At 33.7% G+C, this 18,873-nt stretch overlaps 1 protein-coding gene across 8 annotated transcripts in view; it reads right to left on the reverse strand.

Moving 5' to 3' along the window:
• Nucleotides 1-18,873, reverse strand: part of LOC149804420 (ryanodine receptor-like) — a 538,410-nt gene that overhangs the window by 280,605 nt on the left and 238,932 nt on the right. For all 8 annotated transcript variants that reach the window (XR_016415653.1, XR_016415652.1, XM_089940121.1 and 5 more), the window contains 5 exons: nt 18,126-18,212; nt 14,729-14,915; nt 12,816-12,897; nt 10,991-11,112; nt 6,826-6,901 (listed from right to left, as the gene is read on the reverse strand). Coding sequence is in view for 6 of the 8 variants with exons in the window: in XM_089940121.1 (XP_089796247.1) it covers nt 6,826-6,901; nt 10,991-11,112; nt 12,816-12,897; nt 14,729-14,915; nt 18,126-18,212 (554 nt within the window). In the remaining 2 variants the exon portion in view is untranslated. The remainder of the gene's footprint in view (nt 1-6,825; nt 6,902-10,990; nt 11,113-12,815; nt 12,898-14,728; nt 14,916-18,125; nt 18,213-18,873) is intronic.

Below are 18,873 nucleotides of genomic sequence, written 5' to 3' on the forward strand. Positions count from 1 at the left end.
ACTCAGCGACAGTTTGTACACAAAATGGTGTTACAATGTGTAGAATGACTGCTTAGCTGGTTATTGCCAACAAGAATAAGCTCATTGTCCTCTGCAAATGATATGAAAGCAGTTCTTGTCAGGTCATCCCTTCAAATTTAACGCCATTTACTATCACTGAACAAATGTGAAAATAACCATCTTTTTAAACCTGACAGAGAACATGTCAAAACCAAGGGCTAATATAGACTTGATGTTTATATGGAAACTAATTGCTAATATAGTTGTTGTTGTTGTTGTTGTAGGGTTTAATGCCATTTTTCAGCACACGACTATACATGGCAGCCAGTATTAATGGTGGAGGAAGAACCCGGGAAAACTCCCGGAAAGAACCACCATCCCATGAGAAGCTACTGGCAAGCTTTCTCACATACCCACATTGTCTGTGTTAATATAGACTTAATGTTTATATTGATCATAAGGGCTAATATGGACTTAATGTTTATATGGATCATAAGGGCTAATATGGACTTGATGTTTATATGGATCATAAAGGCTAATATGGACTTGATGTTTATATGGATCATAAGGGCTGATATGGACTTGATGTTTATATGGATCATAAGGGCTGATATGGACTTGATGTTTATGTGGATCATAAGGGCTAATATGGACTTGATGTTTATGTGGATCATATGGGCTGATATGGACTTGATGTTTATATGGATCATAAGGGCTAATATGGACTTGATGTTTATATGGATCATAAGGGCTAATATGGACTTGATGTTTATATGGATCATAAGGGCTAATATGGACTTGATGTTTATATGGATCATAAGGGCTAATATGGACTTGATGTTTATATGGATCATAAGGGCTGATATGGACTTGATGTTTATGTGGATCATAAGGGCTAATATGGACTTGATGTTTATGTGGATCATATGGGCTGATATGGACTTGATGTTTATATGGATCATAAGGGCTAATATGGACTTGATGTTTATGTGGATCATAAGGGCTAATATGGACTTGATGTTTATGTGGATCATATGGGCTGATATGGACTTGATGTTTATATGGATCATAAGGGCTAATATGGACTTGATGTTTATATGGATCATAAGGGCTAATATGGACTTGATGTTTATATGGATCATATGGGCTGATATGGACTTGATGTTTATATGGATCATAAGGGCTAATATGGACTTGATGTTTATGTGGATCATAAGGGCTAATATGGACTTGATGTTTATATGGATCATAAGGGCTAATATGGACTTGATGTTTATATGGATCATAAGGGCTGATATGGACTTGATGTTTATATGGATCATAAGGGCTAATATGGACTTGATGTTTATATGGATCATAAGGGCTAATATGGACTTGATGTTTATATGGATCATAAGGGCTAATATGGACTTGATGTTTATATGGATCATAAGGGCTGATATGGACTTGATGTTTATGTGGATCATAAGGGCTAATATGGACTTGATGTTTATGTGGATCATATGGGCTGATATGGACTTGATGTTTATATGGATCATAAGGGCTAATATGGACTTGATGTTTATATGGATCATAAGGGCTAATATGGACTTGATGTTTATATGGATCATATGGGCTGATATGGACTTGATGTTTATATGGATCATAAGGGCTAATATGGACTTGATGTTTATATGGATCATAAGGGCTAATATGGACTTGATGTTTATATGGATCATAAGGGCTAATATGGACTTGATGTTTATATGGATCATAAAGGCTAATATGGACTTGATGTTTATATGGATCATATGGGCTGATATGGACTTGATGTTTATATGGATCATAAGGGCTAATATGGACTTGATGTTTATATGGATCATAAAGGCTAATATGGACTTGATGTTTATATGGATCATAAGGGCTGATATGGACTTGATGTTTATATGGATCATAAAGGCTAATATGGACTTGATGTTTATATGGATCATAAAGGCTAATATGGACTTGATGTTTATATGGATCATAAGGGCTAATATGGACTTGATGTTTATATGGATCATAAGGGCTAATATGGACTTGATGTTTATATGGAAACTAATTGCTAATATAGTTGTTGTTGTTGTTGTTGTAGGGTTTAATGCCATTTTTCAGCACACGACTATACATGGCAGCCAGTATTAATGGTGGAGGAAGAACCCGGGAAAACTCCCGGAAAGAACCACCATCCCATGAGAAGCTACTGGCAAGCTTTCTCACATACCCACATTGTCTGTGTTAATATAGACTTAATGTTTATATGGATCATAAGGGCTAATATAGACTTAATGTTTATATGGATCATAAGGGCTAATATGGACTTGATGTTTATATGGATCATAAGGGCTAATATGGACTTGATGTTTATATGGATCATATGGGCTGATATGGACTTGATGTTTATATGGATCATAAGGGCTAATATGGACTTGATGTTTATATGGATCATAAGGGCTGATATGGACTTGATGTTTATATGGATCATAAGGGCTAATATGGACTTGATGTTTATATGGATCATAAGGGCTAATATGGACTTGATGTTTATATGGATCATAAAGGCTAATATGGACTTGATGTTTATATGGATCATAAGGGCTAATATGGACTTGATGTTTATATGGATCATAAGGGCTAATATGGACTTGATGTTTATATGGATCATATGGGCTGATATGGACTTGATGTTTATATGGATCATAAGGGCTAATATGGACTTGATGTTTATATGGATCATAAGGGCTGATATGGACTTGATGTTTATATGGATCATAAAGGCTAATATGGACTTAATGTTTATATGGATCATAAGGGCTAATATGGACTTGATGTTTATATGGAAACTAATTGCTAATATAGTTGTTGTTGTTGTTGTTGTAGGGTTTAATGCCATTTTTCAGCACACGACTATACATGGCAGCCAGTATTAATGGTGGAGGAAGAACCCGGGAAAACTCCCGGAAAGAACCACCATCCCATGAGAAGCTACTGGCAAGCTTTCTCACATACCCACATTGTCTGTGTTAATATAGACTTAATGTTTATATTGATCATAAGGGCTAATATGGACTTGATGTTTATATGGATCATAAGGGCTGATATGGACTTGATGTTTATATGGATCATAAGGGCTAATATGGACTTGATGTTTATATGGATCATAAAGGCTAATATGGACTTGATGTTTATATGGATCATAAGGGCTAATATGGACTTGATGTTTATATGGATCATAAGGGCTAATATGGACTTGATGTTTATATGGATCATAAGGGCTAATATGGACTTGATGTTTATATGGATCATAAGGGCTAATATGGACTTAATGTTTATATTGATCATAAAGGCTAATATGGACTTGATGTTTATATGGATCATAAGGGCTAATATGGACTTGATGTTTATATGGATCATAAGGGCTAATATGGACTTGATGTTTATATGGATCATAAGGGCTGATATGGACTTGATGTTTATATGGATCATAAGGGCTGATATGGACTTGATGTTTATATGGATCATAAGGGCTAATATGGACTTGATGTTTATATGGATCATACGGGCTAATATGGACTTGATGTTTATATGGATCATAAGGGCTGATATGGACTTGATGTTTATGTGGATCATAAGGGCTAATATGGACTTGATGTTTATATGGATCATAAGGGCTAATATGGACTTGATGTTTATATGGATCATAAGGGCTAATATGGACTTGATGTTTATATCGATCATAAAGGCTAATAAGGACTTGATGTTTATATGGATCATAAGGGCTAATATGGACTTGATGTTTATATGGATCATAAGGGCTAATATGGACTTGATGTTTATATGGATCATAAGGGCTAATATGGACTTGATGTTTATATGGATCATAAGGGCTAATATGGACTTGATGTTTATATGGATCATAAGGGCTGATATGGACTTGATGTTTATGTGGATCGTAAGGGCTAATATGGACTTGATGTTTATATGGATCATAAGGGCTAATATGGACTTGATGTTTATATGGATCATAAAGGCTGATATGGACTTGATGTTAATATCGATCATAAGGGCTAATATGGACTTGATGTTTATATGGATCATAAAGGCTAATATGGACTTGATGTTTATATGGATCATAAGGGCTAATATGGACTTGATGTTTATATGGATCATAAGGGCTAATATGGACTTGATGTTTATATGGATCATAAAGGCTAATAAGGACTTGATGTTTATATGGATCATAAAGGCTAATATGGACTTGATGTTTATATGGATCATAAGGGCTAATATGGACTTGATGTTTATATGGATCATAAGGGCTAATATGGACTTGATGTTTATATGGATCATAAGGGCTAATATGGACTTGATGTTTATATGGATCATAAGGGCTAATATGGACTTGATGTTTATATGGATCATAAGGGCTAATATGGACTTGATGTTTATATGGATACCAAAGCTAATATAAACTTTTTGTTTACATGGATACAAATGACTAATCTAGACTTGATGTTTATATGGATACTAAAGATAATATAGACCTTTTTGTATCATGGATACAAATGACTAATATAGACTTGATGTTTATATGGATACTAAGGACAAACACAGACTTGATGTCTACATGGATACTAAGGACTAAAACAGACTTGATGTTTACATGGATACTAAAGACTAATAAAGACTTGATGTTTACATGGATACTAAAGACTAAAATAGACTTGATGTTTATATGGATACTAACGACTAACATAGACTTTATGTTTACATGGATACAAAGGACTAACGTAGACTTTATGTTTACATGGATACTAAGGACTAAAATAGACTTGATGTCTACATGGATACTAAGGACTAACACAGACTTTATGTTTACATGGATACAAAGGACTAAAATAGACTTGATGTTTATATGGATACTAAAGACTAATATAAACTTGATGTTTACATGGATACTAAAAACTAATACCGACTTGACGTTTACATGGATACTAAGGACTAAAATAGACTTGATGTTTATATGGATACTAAAGACTAATATAGACTTGATGTTTATAAGGATACTAAAGCTGTGAGTGTGTGTGTTTGTGATTTGGATTTTCAATGCAGCTTTAAGAAGTTTTCAGTCATATTGCTATGATGTCTGCATTGTGGCAGTTTATAGTGATGTCTAGCACTGGGGCATCATGCCGCAGACATGTAGCATGATGTACCAGCCAGTCACATTATCCTGACACCAGGCTGACCATTCCTAACACTAACTTCTTAATGCTCAGCACCAAGCGAGACAGCTGTTAGTAACATTTTTGTAAGTCTTTGGTATGACTCGCCAATGGATTGAACCCACAATCTCCCACATCCGAGGCGGACACTCTAACCACTACGCATCGAAGCAGTTGATACTAAAGCTAATATAGAGTTTATGTTTAAATGGATACTAAGGACTGATATAGACTTGATGTCTACATGGATACTAAGGACTGATATAGACTTGATGTCTACATGGATACTAAGGACTAATATAGACTTGATGTCTACATGGATACTAAGGACTAATATAGACTTGATGTCTACATGGATACTTAGGACTAATAAAGACTTGATGTCTACGTGGATACTAAGGACTGATTCAGACTTGATGTCTACATGGATACTAAGGACTGATATAGACTTGATGTCTACATGGATACTAAGAACTAATATAGACTTGATGTCTACATGGATCCTAAGGACTAATATAGACTTGATGTCTACATGGATACTAAGGACTAATATAGACTTGATGTCTACATGGATACTTAGGACTAATAAAGACTTGATGTCTACGTGGATACTAAGGACTGATTCAGACTTGATGTCTACATGGATACTAAGGACTGATATAGACTTGATGTCTACATGGATACTAAGGACTAATATAGACTTAATGTATACAAGGATACTAAGGACTAATAAAGACTTGATGTCTACGTGGATACTAAGGACTGATATAGACTTGATGTCTACATGGATCCTAAGGACTGATATAGACTTGATGTCTACATGGATACTAAGGACTAATATAGACTTGATGTCTACATGGATACTAAGGACTAATATAGACTTGATGTCTACATGGATACTTAGGACTAATAAAGACTTGATGTCTACGTGGATACTAAGGACTGATATAGACTTGATGTCTACATGGATCCTAAGGACTAATATAGACTTGATGTCTACATGGATACTAAGGACTGATATAGACTTGATGTCTACATGGATACTAAGGACTAATAAAGACTTGATGTCTACATGGATACTAATGACTAATATAGACTTGATGTCTACATGGATACTAAGGACTGATATAGACTTGATGTCTACATTGATACTTAGGACTAATATAGACTTGATGTCTACATGGATACTAAGGACTGATTCAGACTTGATGTCTACATGGATACTAAGGACTGATATAGACTTGATGTCTACATGGATACTAAGGACTAAAATAGACTTGATGTTTATATGAATACTGTACTCAAATCTGTATCTATTAAATGTTTTACATTTACAGTATCCATGAAAGGGAGATAACTATCAAGGTAAGAAGAAAAGTAAGATATTAATTGCACATATTCATCTGAAAGAAAATTTGTATACAACATTGTATTACAATATGAAACATGCTTGCTAAGCTATACTTGTTACAAGGGTAGATGGAAAAATGGATGGAAAATATTAAAAATACAAGACTGATGAATTGGATAGAAACTGTCATTAGTACAAAGTTCCTGTATCTATGCCAGGTCTTAATGATACCTTGCTCTCCGGTGAGAATCCAGATGCATTGCAATCAGCAGATTGTAGAAACCTGTTCTTAATTCACCAGATAGGTCTGCAACAAAAGGAACAAAAGTAAAGGAAAATTAAATAAAATGGAAGAGTATCACTTTACAACAAAACGACCATAGATAATATAAACTACACATATAAAAACTTAATTATCTCATATGGAAAATTAAATCATTGATAAAGGGAAAATCTTAAAATTTACATTCAGTAATGATATGTTATTATTTATTCACAAAAAAATAAACTTCCTGTGTGTTGGTCTATCACCGTATTTAGGTTATTGAGCAACTGGCTTTACACTGTCTGCTGTATCAAGGATAACAAACAACAATATCTACAATGTATTAAGAATGCTCAGCAAAAAGACAACATCTACATAATTCATTGTATCTGGATAATAAGCACCTGGGTCTGCACTATGCACTGTATTTGGAATATTGTGCAAATTGGTCTACACTGTTCATTATAGTCTGGATATCAAGCAACTGGATTAACACTGGTATTTTGAATATCAAGGAACTGGATCAATACTATTAAATGTATTTAGAATTTTAAGCAACTGGATCAACGATGTTAAATATATTTAGAATATCAAGCAACAGGATCAACAATGTTCATTGAATTTTCAATAACAAGCAACTGGATCAACAATGTTCATTGAATTTTTAATATCCTGCAACTGGATCAAAAATGATATTCTAAATATCAATTAAAAATGTCTACACTGCTAAATGTATTTAAGATATCAAGCTAATGCATTAATGCTGTTCACTGAATTTGAATATCAAGCAACTGGGTCTACACTGTTCATGGCATTTAGGATCTAAACTGTTTTATGTAGTTATGATGTCTAAACTGTGTTATGTTATTATGATGTCTAAACTGTTTTATGTCGTTATGATGTCTAAACTGTTCTATGTTGTTATGGTGTCTAAACTGATCTATATAGTTATGATGTCTAAACTGTTGTATGTCATTATGATGTCTAAACTGTTGTACGTCATTATGATGTCTAAACTGTTATATGTTGTTATGGTGTCTAAACTGTCCTATGTATTTATGATGTATACACTGTTCTATGTATTTATGATGTCTAAACTGTTCTATGTATTTGTCTAAACTGTTCTATTTAGTTATGATGTCTAAACTGTTCTATGTTGTTATGTCTAAACTGTTCTATGTATTTATGATGTCTAAACTGTTCTATGTATTTGTCTAAACTGTTCTATTTAGTTATGATGTCTAAACTGTTCTATGCTGTTATGTCTAAACTGTTCTATGTAGTTATGATGTCTAAACTGTTTTCTGTCATTATGATGTCTAAACTGTTCTATGCTGTTATGTCTAAACTGTCCTATGTATTTATGATGTTTAAACTGTTCTATGTTATTAAGGTGTCTAAACCGTTCTATGTAGTTATGATGTCTACACTGTTCTATGTCGTTATGTCTAAACTGTCCTATGCATTTATTATGTTCAAACTGTTCTATGTTATTAAGGTGTCTAAACTGTTCTATGTAGTTATGATGTCTAAACTGTTCTATGTATTTATGATGTCTAAACTTATCTATGTAGTTATGATGTCTAAACTGTTATATGTTGTTATGGTGTCTAAACTGTTCTATGTCATTATGATGTCTAAACTGTTCTATGTATTTATGATGTCTAAACTTATCTATGTAGTTATGATGTCTAAACTGTTATATGTTGTTATGGTGTCTAAACTGTTCTATGTCATTATGATGTCTAAACTGTTCTATGTATTTATGATGTCTAAACTTATATATGTAGTTATGGTGTCTAAACTGTTCTATGTAGTTATGGTGTCTAAACTGTTATATGTTGTTATGATGTCTAAACTGTTCTATGTAGTTATGATGTCTAACCTGTTCTGTGTAGTTATGATATCTAAACTGTTCTATGTCATTATGATGTCTAAACTGTTCTATGTATTTATGATGTCTAAACTTATCTATGTAGTTATGATGTCTAAACTGTTCTATGTAGTTATGATGTTGAAACTGTCCTATGTATTTATGATGTCTAAACTGTTCTATGTCATTATGATGTCTAAACTGTTCTATGTTGTTATGGTGTTTAAACTGTCCTATGTATTTATTATGTTTAAACTGTTCTATGATGTTGTGATGTCTAAACTGTTCTATGTATTTATGATGTCTAAACTGTTCTATGTCATTATGATGTCTAAACTGTCCTATGTATTTATGATGTCTAAACTGTTCTATGTCATTATCATGTCTAAATTGTTCTATGCAGTTATGGTGTCAAAACTATTATATGTAGTTATGATGTCTAAACTGTCCTATGTAGTTATGATGTCTAAACTGTCATATGTATTTATGATGTCTAAACTGTTCTATGTCATCATGATGTCAAAACTGCTCTATGTTTTTATGATGTCTAAACTGTTATATGTCATCATGATGTCTAAACTGCTCTATGTAGTTATGATATCTAAACATTTTTATGTCATCATGATGTCTAAACTGCTCTATGTATTTATGATGTCTAAACTGTTCTATGTCGTAATGATGTCTAAACTGTTCTATGTCATTATGATGTCTAAACTGTTCTATGTAGTTATGATGTCTAAACTGTTCTATGTAGTTATGATATCAAGTATTTTAGTCAATGATCTTCACTGTATTTAGGATATCAAAGAATCAGCACAGACTCTTTAACTGCCAACATGTTACGGATCAAAAGATCCAGGTTTACACTACAGTCAAACCAACTTATTTTGACATCGATTATCTTGAGAATCAGTCCATGTTGAGCAGAGGTCACAAAATTCCACTCCTCTAGCATTCAGTTTTCTTATAAACTGACCAACTAAATTTCAGTCTACTTTTCACTACACCCATTCCCATTTCGATATGGTTTTTAAACCTTTATCTAAACTTCTCGTGTCATGGTCTCTTTCAACAACTCGGGATGCCATTTTTTTGCTGCAAGCATGCGTCTTCTTTCCATAGCCATTAGTTTCCATTACACAAAGATTAATTGGACAAATTTAAACTTTCGACCATTCAGAATGCTCTTTATGAGAGTCATGGGCTAACTAATATATCAAATGAATACGTTACAAGGGTCATTGCAGAACGGGACCGAACAGACCATTTTTATAAAACTGGATCAGAGATGATTTAAAAAAATGGAATATATGAAGAAAAATCTCGTCTGCATAATGGTCTTGACACAACAGTGTCAAATCATCAAAAGATGGGTTAGTTTTTAACAGCACTACTGCACTCAACTACTTATTAGGTTGCAGGCAGTGATAGCAATGTGACTGTTATTCCATGAAACCACAATAATTATCTTTAAATGAAATGTCATCATAAACACTTTCAGAGAAGCATGCCACATTTTTATTTAAAGATAAATCCTTTATAATTCCCAAACCATGGTCAGAAAAGTAGTATTACATGATCCATTCTTTTTGGCACCTAAATCCACGTAGTAATTATAGATACAGAAATCAATTTCACAGATGGAAACCAGGCATTAAACAGTACTCTTATTTCATGACTCTGTGTACTAAGTATCATTTCTGAATTTACAAGCATCAGAATGTCATTATTTCTGTGATTTGTTTTCATGCAATGGTACAGGACCACAAAAACTGGGATCAGTTTGCTTCTTCTATCATGATGATACAGACTCAACTGGAAGCAGACAACATGCCAGCCATGAAAGCACAGTGCTCTCAAAGTCAATAAACTTATCTACTTTTACATTCCAGATATGAGGAAAGGAAATCTTTGGCCATTCTTTGCTTACATTGATTAATAGGTTACTTAATGTCTTTTTTAAAAATTAGAAATAATGGGTACAAGACAAAATGGAAACACCCTGATACACTTCTGTTTTGCATTAAAACTGTGTGACAAGATAGAATTGCAGTCACATTTAACAGATGGGTGCACATTATTGATGAGTAAATTCCATAAGTATAATGTCTATTGGTATAGAATAACTCATTTATTTTCTACTTACATTAACTTTGTACAAAGCACACAATCAGCATTATGTGATTGTGTTATAGCTGATTAAATTACCCAAGTATAATGTACACTGGTATAGAATAGCTCATTTATTTACTACTTACATTCACTCTGTATACAGTACATAAGCTGTCTTATGTCAACATGTTTCACCAAAGTATTGGCTACAGTGTGGTTGCCATGGTAACATACTGCCTGATAGAGATCCAAAGTTCTTGCATGGAAGCTGAAATGAACCAAACAAATGTTTAATTATACCAAACATAGCTACAACACAAAATTGGCATACAAGACAAAAATAATTTATGTAAATACAAGTAGAGCAAACAGCTAACTCGCGCTTGGCCTATGTGGTAGAGACAATGAAATCCACAGACTGTAATGGTGACATTTTCCAAAATTTCATGAATAAACATTCAAAACAATGTATAATAATATAGCTCATTTTCAGAAATTTCCATTGGAGGTGCTCACTGGGATTTCCCCATTTATATCCAGTAAAGCCTTTCCAGTATTAGAGATAAAATGACAAAAATAAAAACCGTTGGTTCAAGTCTATTATTGCATAAAAATTACAGGCTTCCTCTAAAACAAATTTAAATAAGTTTTCCAGCAATTATTTTCAGCCAATCAGTAAACTTCATTCTTTAAAATATATGTTATTAACACTCCACCAGACATATATTGTTTATCTAGAATGTAAATTAATTATCTGCCTGTGACCTGAATATAATATTACCTTACCATAATAAAAGTCAACATCAATTAGCATGTAAATTAATTAGCTGCCTGTGACCTGAATATAATATTACCTCACCATAATAAAAGTCAACATCAATTAGCATGCAAATTAATTAGCTGCCTGTGACCCGAATATAATATTACCATACCATAATAAAAGTCAATATCAATTAGCATGTAAATTAATTAGCTGCCTGTGACCTGAATATAATATTACCTTACCATAATTAGAGTCAACATCAATTAGCATTACAGTACTTTACAGAATTCAACAGTTTTTCAAGAACAATTACAATATTCATTTTGCAAGGATCATCCATGAGCAGGGCTATGATGAGAAAGACCATCATCTCTCACAAAGCTTCTACGTACAGGATTTATTGATTTACCATAATGGAAATAATATTCAACTGCAATCATTGAAAAAACATGGTAACAAAGTCTCAACCACCAAAACATGACAAATACGTATCTCATCTACCAACAAACTGACAATATTAGGTACAAGGAAGATCCCAATGTGAGGAAAAGCAGTGGAATAGGGACATACATGTGAACCTCCCAAACAAGACAATTCTCTAAGTATCAGCAATGCTTCCCTTCCCTCCCATCAATTTTAAAAACTCCTATCTCCATTAAATAAAAAAAATATCCTTTCAAATTTCTGGGTCTGATGGTATCAGGGGATGCTGTTCCATTGTCATCTGATACAACTGATGTGGGGTTACAACACATACAGTGCATGGAAAAAATTGGTTCACAGTACTATAATGATCAAGCAAATATGAAAAATGATCAGTGTCAGAACTTATCAATAACAATCCTCACTGAATACAAGAGAAATTATTTTAAAAAACTAGCAACATCTAGTACCATGTTCATGGGTTTTACATGTTTTAACTTTATCTTAAATTTTCTACACCTTTTACAAAATCTTAACATCTTTATCTTTAATATTCTATCTTGCTGTACTTCTTGTTTACACTAGTTTGAAAAGGTTTATCTTCCTCAATTTTTATGCAATTATGCGATCAGAGATCTGGGTCAGTGCAGTTTGCATTCGGACTCAACTTATAAACGAGTATGAATGGTATATAAAGCCTCTAGACACCTTTGTATATTCCAGACATCTCTGATGGTAATAATACTTTGAACGATTGAAAAATAATCCTGCCAGACATTACTTACTTTAAAAGGTGTTCATGCTCTATCAGCTCCAATACATCCAGACTGCGATCCTCCTCTGGTATATACACTGACAACATGGGTACTGTGGAGAAAATTGAGACCCATTCATTACAAAGGTTTATGTGACTGAGGTTACTGTGAACACCAGGGATTTGTACACATTGGAAATGGCTGAGTTCACAAGATCTGAACATCATACTGATCGAAGATGTTGCAGAAAGGGAAAATGATCTTTAATTAGTCTACCATTATAAAATACTTAAAATTCATATGTACATGGTGCAAATTAAAACATGCATGCATGGATATTTCAAAGGTAACTTAAAATAAAATTAAATTATAATAATTGTTACTCATTTTTACTTGTGTGAAAAGTTTTGACCACAGTTCCATTAAGAAATAGTTCAAACCTAAAATTTATTAACACAACTTTCACAATTTGAAATCTTTGAAATCTTGAAAAGCTTTTAGAAGCTATGAGCTTTATGAGTGGAGTCATTGCAATAAAACAGTTAAAGAAATAAAATCCTCAATGGTTTTATTTTAGTGGTCAGAAAACTTAAATAGTACTCAGTACAGGTGCATCAGGCATTAGGCCTTGTGCTTCACTGAGGAATGACCAATAAATGTGACAAACTTGTACTAGGCATAGTGTATCACTCAGACATGATTTTGGTCTTCCATAAAAAAAGCTGAAAATCTGAAAGGGGGGTTTGGGGGCAATGCATTTTACACTCATGAAAAGCTGCTCCTGGTGCAACTTATGATCATAATATAGAACAAAATAATCATTTGAAAAACTAACAAACTTACCAAAATTTTCAACTTAAATAATTTCACAATCAATAAACTTTATTGTCACATGAATTTTTTTCTCCAATACTATTGGTGATTAAGTTATTTCATGTACATGTCAGTGTTCACATCATAATTAAGTCAATAATTAGGAATTTTTTGCTGCCAACATATTACACTTCTCTCTTTTCTTAACAAATCTGTAAAATAAACACCCAAGTATATCACCTATATACAAATAATCCCATATATTCATTTGTCTTTTTGTCCACTGTACAAAACCTGTTGATATGCCAGTCGAGCTATTTTTGCAGCTTTATCAAAGATTTCTTTAGCCTAACTTTTTTGTCAACAATGATTTTGTTGGCTCAATGTGCAATCATTTTTTTTTCCTTCTCAACAAGAGCCTTTTTCCTTTCAAGCCCCAGCTTGTGTTGGCAACATGCAGTGCACATATTCTGACAGGGCTACATCTGTTCCAGACTCTTCCAACCACGACTTCCCTAACTTATATCTTTATTGCAGATGTCACAAAATGCCCATATTCTGACAGTGGGCTACATCTATTCCAGACTCTTCCAACCACAACTTCCGTAATTTATATCTTTATTGCAGAGGTCACAAAATGCCAGTCCTCTAGCATTCAGTTTTCTTATAAACTGACCAACTAATTTTCCACTGACTTTTCGCTCCAGCCATTTCCATTTCTATACATTTTTTAAATCTTTATCTAAACTTCTCATGTCATGGTCTCTCTCAACAACTCAGGGCGCCAATTTTTTTTAAGCACGCTTCTTCTTTCCATTGCCATCAGTTTCACTTACACGAAGAGTCATTGGATGAATTTAAACTTTTGACCAATCAGAATACTCTTTATGAGAGTCGTGGGCTAACTAATATATGCAGCGAATACGTTACAAGGGTCGTTGTGGAATGGGACCGAACAGATCATTTAAAAACCGGAAAAAACCGGATTGGACATTATAAAAAATAAAACGGACTATATCAAGAAAAATCGGATTCAAGTCAGGAAAAAAGTGGATTTCCATTTTAAAACAGCGAAAAATCATGTCTGATCACTGAGATAAATTGAATCCAATATGAGATAAAAGTGTTACCTGGAGTATCACAAAGCATGCTCCATCCTTTGATATCTGACAGTTTGAGTGCGTGGACATTTAGGAACTGATTTGGCACTCGTGACCAGGTACTGAGCTGGAGCGCTTGTATATCCAATCGGGGTGGACAGCTGGGCACCATACTTTTGCGGCCTCGAAAAAGAGCTGTGGACAGTGGCAGTGTGTTCTGTTGATATCAAATAATAAAGCCATTCATACTGGTAAAAATGACAATAAATGACAACAAACTTGCAATAAATGACAACAAAATTACAATAAACAACAAGAACCTTCCTCTTGATTAAAAAATGCATCCTGAGAGTAAAGTTTATTTTTATAACAAGAAGGTGGTCATGACCTGTATGTAAGGTCAACCCATAAATTAAATATAGATCAGTGACCTATTCTTGGTGGAAATGTGTTGTACCAACCAAGACACACTGACACATTGTTTTCCATTACTCTGTGGCAAACAGTAACAAAACAAGAGGCTCATTTGGACCTGACATTGTTCACCAGATTTCCATTGCTTAACAGCTTTATGTTTCACTAAGCAGGCCTATGTAGTAGTGAAGAACACAACCTATATAAACCCCCCTTCCAAACTTTATATCATGTGTCACTAAGCAGGCCAATGTAGTAGTGAAGAACACAACCTATATAAACCCCCTTCCAAACTTAATATCATGTTTCACTAAGCAGGCCTATGTAGCAGTGAAGAACATAACCTATATAAACCCCCCTTCCAAACTTTATATCATGTTTCACTAAGCAGGCTTATGTAGTAGTGAAGAACACAACCTATATAAACCCCCTTCCAAACTTTATATCATGTTTCACTAAGCAGGCCTATGTAGTAGTGAAGAACACAACCTATATAAACCCCCCTTCCAAACTTTATATCATGTGTCACTAAGCAGGCTGATGTAGTAGTGTAAGAACACAACCGATATAAACCCCCTTCCAAACTTTATATCATGTGTCACTAAGCAGGCCTATGTAGCAGTGAAGAACACAACCTATATAAACCCACTTCCAAACTTTATATCATGTTTCACTAGCAGGCCAATGTAGTAGTGAAGAACACAACCTATATAAACCCCCCTTCCAAACTTAATATCATGTTTCACTAAGCAGGCCTATGTAGCAGTGAAGAACACAACCTATATAAACCCCCCTTCCAAACTTTATATCATGTTTCACTAAGCAAGCCTATGTAGCAGTGAAGAACACAACCTATATAAACCCCCTTCCAAACTTTATATCATGTTTCACTAAACAGGCCTATGTAGTAGTGAAGAACACAACCTATATAAACCCCCTTCCAAACTTTATATCATGTGTCACTAAGCAGGCCTCTGTAGCAGTGAAGAACACAACGTATATAAACCCCCTTCCAAACTTTATATCATGTGTCACTAAGCAGGCCTGTGTAGCAGTGAAGAACACAACCTATATAAACCCCCTTCCAAACTTTATATCATGTTTCACTAAGCAGGCCTATGTAGCAGTGAAGAACACAACCTATATAAACCCCCTTCCAAACTTTATATCATGTTTCACTAAGCAGGCCTATGTAGTAGTGAAGAACACAACCTATATAAACCCCCTTCCAAACTTTATATCATGTGTCACTAAGCAGGCTTATGTAGTAGTGAAGAACACAACCTATATAAACCCCCTTCCAAACTTTATATCATGTGTCACTAAGCAGGCCAATGTAGTAGTGAAGAACACAACCTATATAAACCCCCCTTCCAAACTTTATATCATGTGTCACTAAGCAGGCTTATGTAGTAGTGTAAGAACACAACCGATATAAACCCCCTTCCAAACTTTATATCATGTGTCACTAAGCAGGCCTATGTAGTAGTGAAGAACACAACCTATATAAACCCCCATTCCAAACTTTATATCATGTGTCACTAAGCAGGCTTATGTAGTAGTGTAAGAACACAACCGATATAAACCCCCTTCCAAACTTTATATCATGTCGATTTTACATATATTTCAAAATCCTGATAAAAATTCTTTCTAAGCATGAAATCACAATTAATATGCAATGCCCTTTCCTTACAAAGTCATCCAAAATCTTTATGATAATAAACCCAACTAATCAAAAGTATGGTTTCAATAGGCCCAGTCAGTCAGGTGCAAGATCACCATATTAACCCTTTACCTCATAGAGCATAGTTACAAAGTGCAGCACCCTATAAACAGAACACCTGTTACCTATTCGACTCCATACCAAAAATGTAAAATGGTTAAAACTGCTGTTAAACGTAACATACACTACATTGCTTAACAGTTAACAGGCAGGCCTATGTATATGGAGTCAAATAGGTAACAAGTGTTCTATTTATAGCACGCTGCACTGGGTAACTTTGCTCTATGAGGTAAAGGGATAACCAGTCAACTTGACTAATCTGATCACTTGAGTGCTTCAATTAACTAAACAAATAGGTTTAGGGCAGTCACCCAAATGATACAGCAATTGTATCTCAACTGACTGAAAACATCAGCAACCTTTGACAATTCCATAGAAATCAATAAATTTAACTCAAGATTAATTAAATTAAGACTCAATTACATATTATTTCTGTCATTAAGCGGTAGCTGAAATTCCTAGTTTTCCCCCAACTTTGATCAATATTTTACAAAATTAAAGGATTTTTCCCAGTCAGGAACAAACCAATTATTTTTTTCTGATTTCCCGGTAGAGTGGGAACTCTCTGTATCCCCCAACCAAGTTTCTTGATTCTAGGTATAACTATGTATATAGGATGCATGAAACCTCAGCTAAATGCAAACATTTAACCAAGAATATAGAAATAATCAAAATGTGCATACAAAGTTAGCCCCATATGCCCCTCCCCAGAGTATAGGTGCTATAAACGCTACTCCAAACTGTTACCTGGAACCCAAGATCAAAAACTCATTGACATACAGTGAGACTGTATATATTTAGATGTTTTCATATGTGCAGAGATTATGCTAATGCCAGATTAATACATCTGCTCCCTTCAACTTCATTTAGGCAAGTCAAAATGAATACAGTATATTCTACCATGGCAAATATCATCAAATTATTTATGGACTAAATTTTCCTGTCTTCCAAAGAAAAGAGAAAATAAAGAAGGTAGGATTACCTGGCTATACAAATATTTATTAGATCAAAATGAAAAGCAGGATATGACTAAAAACAAGTGCTCATAATAATTCCAAGAAAAAGAATAAGCAAAAAAACTGCAATTAAAAGAATATTAATTTATTGTAGATTTTTCTGATTTTCTCATTCTTTTAGAGCAAGACGGAGAAGGTCTGATAATCCTTGTGATTTTGCATCCAACAAGACAATTCAAGGAAGAGAAAATTTAGAAGAAATATATGCACTTACCTTGGTGTGTCCCAGCTCAAACTGTAGCATTTCTTTTATTGTGGGTTCACATATTACAGCTGGAAACAATTTTGTCCCTGGCTCAACCTAAAAAGACAACAGCCACTTTGATTTATTCATGTTTATCTTGCATCACTCAATGGACATACAGTATATAGTCGCTTATAATATGATGACAGGTCTGGGTCTGTGCAGTTTGTTAGGAGAAATCAATAGAACCTTTTCTAAAGATAAATTTCCTGGTCATTTCAAGCTTTTTTCCAGGAAGAAATTAATTTTTTCAAGGTTCACATATGACCATTACTGAATGGAATTAAAGAACATTTTAGATTATAAAACAGGCTTTTCTAAATCAAAAGATGTTTCTCTTTCAAGACTCTCCAAAACATCTAAGTCTGAAAAGATGATCATGTACAAAACCACAAAATGTATCACACAAAACAAGTATGATTATATTCCTATAAATTGGATTGTAAAGTCATTTCAATGTACAGAAAAAAAATTCTAACTTTATTTTGCTCACCTGAATTATGTTGCTAAGTGGAAACAACATAATGAACATAAATTAGTTTTGTTTCCATTCCAATGTTTAATTCTAAAGAATTCTATAGCAATATGTATATGAATCTCATAGAAAGTTAACATTTCATATTACAGTATAAAAATACAATAAACGCAAATAATTAGAATCTTGTCTCGTAACAAAAAGAGTTGAACTCAAAATTTATCTATGCCAATAAAATCCCCC

Source organism: Sinohyriopsis cumingii, chromosome 2 (assembly GCF_028554795.1).
Source record: "Sinohyriopsis cumingii isolate HCF-2022 chromosome 2, ASM2855479v2, whole genome shotgun sequence".
Lineage (NCBI taxonomy): Eukaryota > Metazoa > Mollusca > Bivalvia > Unionida > Unionidae > Sinohyriopsis > Sinohyriopsis cumingii.